Raw genomic sequence first — 3,201 nt, 5'->3', positions numbered from 1 at the left:
CCTATCTCTGTCTTGTGAAGCTGAAATCACAGGTGAGCCCCTAGACACACCAGGCACTTACTTATGTGGGCCTGGGAGCCTGACCCTCAGTCCTTTTGCTTACAGAGCAAGAGATTCAGTGGCTGAACCATCTCTTGAACACCCCAATACCATAGGATTTTGACATAAAATTGTGCATGGCTCTGGGTTTGACCCCAGCACTGCTGTGTGTGTGTGTGCATGTTTGTGTGTGTGTACACACATGTGCATGCCATGTTCATTTTAAATGTCACTAAATGGCCTCTGCTTCTCAGGATCAAGACTACAATCTCAGGCTCTTCCAGAAGTCTATGACAGGCGACACAACTTTTCTGGACTCATATTTGGCCCTTTGAGGAGCACATTAAATATCTGTCAACAGTTCTTTAAAACTGGAATTATCACCACTGGTTGACCTTACAGAGGACCCTGGTTTGGTACCCAGGATTTGCACGGAGGCTCACAACTCTCTGTAACTCCAGTTCCAAGGGATATGGCACTATCTTCTGACCTCCACGGCATGGAACACACATAGTGTACATGGAACATACATACATGCAAGCAAAAACATCTCATGCATATAAAATAAAAATAAATAATAAAAATGAAATCATCTTATTCTATCTGTCCCACTTCAGTCAACTGTTGCTTAAGGTCCTCCTCTTCCAAGAAGGCTGCCCAAATTCTTTCTGCCAGCTTTCCCGACACGTTCACAGCTGTGCTCTCTCTGTGCTGGTAAGTCCTTCCTTGAGCTCTCTCTGTGCTGGTAAGTCCTTCCTTGTACTTTGAGGACTAGCGCTCACCCTGAGATCCTGCCTCAAACAAACAAAACAAAACACCACCACCACCACCACAAACATGCCTAAGGTTCTGCAGAAAAGAAATGGCTCCTGGTAGGTGTATGAGACATGGTGAGCTGCCTTGTACGAGCACCCAAGAGCTCGTTCTGGAGGCAAAGAACAGGACAGCGTTTATTAGGTCATCCCAGAGAATCAGGACCAGCCATTTTTTGGGGGATGTCTAAGGGATCTTGCAATGCTGAAGCACCAGAGTGGCTTCTGATTCTCTTGCTGGGGGAATCTGGTGGTTCTTAGACTTGAGGATGCAGATGTAATAGAAGAAGGCACACACTAAAAACATATTGGTGAGAGGCTGGGGAGACGGCCTGGTGGTTATGCACTGTTCACACAAAGGACCTGACGTGCAGCATCCACGTCAGGTGGTTTGTAACCACCAGCTCTAGAGGATCCAAGACTCTCCTGTGGGTTCCCCAGGTACCTGCACCCACAAGCACTCACCCTGACATACTCACAATTAAACATAATAAAATAAATCTTTAAAAGATTATTGGTGGACTAGTTTGGGTGTGGGACTGGGATGCTGGCAGGAGTCAGTGCTGGGCTGTATCTCATCAGTGCTGTCTTAACGTCAGGGATGAGGGTACAAGCTGCCTCCCTTCTGCCACCTCTTGGCCCCGAGCCCATATCCTTCCTGCTCACCGTGGTTACCAGCCTTTCTCGATCCTCTGGCTTCCCCACATGGCACACGATGCCAGAAACACTCAGCCCCTCTTCCTGTAGTTTTGCCACTGCACGGTCCACATTCTCCTGTTTGCGGCTGCTGATGACTACATGGGCCCCATCTTCAGCCAGACGTCTGGAGATGGCAAGGCCAATCCTACAGTGTAAAAAGAGATACATTGTCAAGGCCTCTACAGCAGGGTAAAGAGTGAGAGCATACAGGCTTTCTCTCACTTTGTAGATCAGGCTGGCTGGCCTTGAACTCACAAAGATAAACTTGCCTCTGCCTCTTGAGTGCTGGGATTAAAGCACGCACCATCACCCCTCAGCAAGCTTTGCATAGTCCTATTAGATAGAGTAGATTTAATGGTGCAGACAGAAGGATAAACTCAGATCATTTAATTATGAGCTCATCTTTCACCCCAGGTCCCCATGACCTGTCATGATCTACAACAAACATCATGACTGGTTATTGTATCCAGCTGGGAGAGAGGGGAGAGAAACGCCAGGAGTATACAGTAGTTGCTGGGCAGGGCCTTGAGGGTCTTGCTTGAAGGAGCCCATATCCCTAAATATCTCTCTTACCAGACTACAACCTCATTATTCTATCCGTTGTTAGATATGGGGGCCTTTATGGAAGAGCAAGACTCAAAACATAAATATCAATGTCATATTTTACAATTGTCAGATGTTAGCTTTTCATATACATCTGTATTCTACCTAGGTTTTCAAGGAACTTTTATCTATCAAAGTCCTGTGAGATGAAAAACAGGATAGCTAAGAGTGGTGGGTGAGACAGGCTGGGTTGGTGGCCAAAATATACAGACCTAAGCACAGATCTGGACACAGGATCTTAGGTTTCATTTGGTAAGGTGTCTGGACACTGGTGAGAGCTATCAGATGGAGTGAAACCTTGACTGGCTGTTTTGGTCTTCCCATACTCTAGGTGGAGCTGTTGATTGGGGGCAGCCTAGAAGCTTGGGGACCTGGGTCCACCGCGCAGCACCCAGCAGTCTGAATGCCAAAGGCACAAAAGGGGCTGGCTGGTGGCAGGGCCACGTCGAGGATTTGAAGAGATTTCAGGTCCACTGTGGGTTTCGTTTATCTCCCCCGGGCAGGCAGGCCTCTGGCCGTATTCGAGGCCTGTGGACAAAAGTCCAGGTGTTGAAGAATACTTGTTTCTGGATGGAAACTCTGGCTCCCGTACTCACCCGTCGGTGGAGGCCGTGACCAGGGCCACCTTATTCGCGAGCGGGTTTCGGCGAATCACTCCGGAGCTGGCCATCCTCACCAACTTCCACGCTCGAGTCCAGCCACCTAGCAGCAGTCCCGCTTTCTGCATGGGTCAGGCGGGGGTTGGGTTGAACTTTGCTGGGGGAGGTGACAGTTGAAAGGCGGGAGGCCGGTCGTGCAGCGAGCGTCCTGTCTCCCCAGACTGCCTGCCCCCACTTCCAGAACTTGTTCAGGAGAGTCCCGGGCGACGGGGAACCGCTGAGGCTGTGAGCGCTCCCTGCTGCCTGTTGGCGCCCGCACCCTTTCAATCATTAACCTCTGCCCGACTTGGGACTGCTTGCGATTTCTCAGTCCAAGTTTCCTGTAGACCAGCCTACAGCTCTTCTCTGCGGGAACACTCAGACTTTTCTGTGCCCCAGCTACTCTCCTT

General features: G+C 49.6%; 1 protein-coding gene across 1 annotated transcript; it reads right to left on the bottom strand.

Annotated features, from left to right (window-relative positions):
* Positions 1–1,517: 1,517 nt before the first annotated feature.
* Positions 1,518–3,093, bottom strand: LOC101992675 (dehydrogenase/reductase SDR family member 4-like; the record flags this gene model as incomplete). The annotated part of the gene is made up of 2 exons (XM_005372231.2): positions 2,750–3,093; positions 1,518–1,695 (listed from the first exon to the last, which is right to left on the bottom strand). Coding segments are annotated over exons 1-2 (309 nt in total), but the record flags the coding sequence as incomplete, so codon positions are not given.
* Between the last annotated feature and the right edge of the window lie 108 nt (positions 3,094–3,201).

Source organism: Microtus ochrogaster, unplaced genomic scaffold, assembly GCF_000317375.1.
Source record: "Microtus ochrogaster isolate Prairie Vole_2 unplaced genomic scaffold, MicOch1.0 UNK409, whole genome shotgun sequence".
In the NCBI taxonomy this organism is placed as follows: Eukaryota; Metazoa; Chordata; class Mammalia; order Rodentia; family Cricetidae; genus Microtus; species Microtus ochrogaster.
This window is presented reverse-complemented; position numbering and strand designations above follow the sequence as displayed.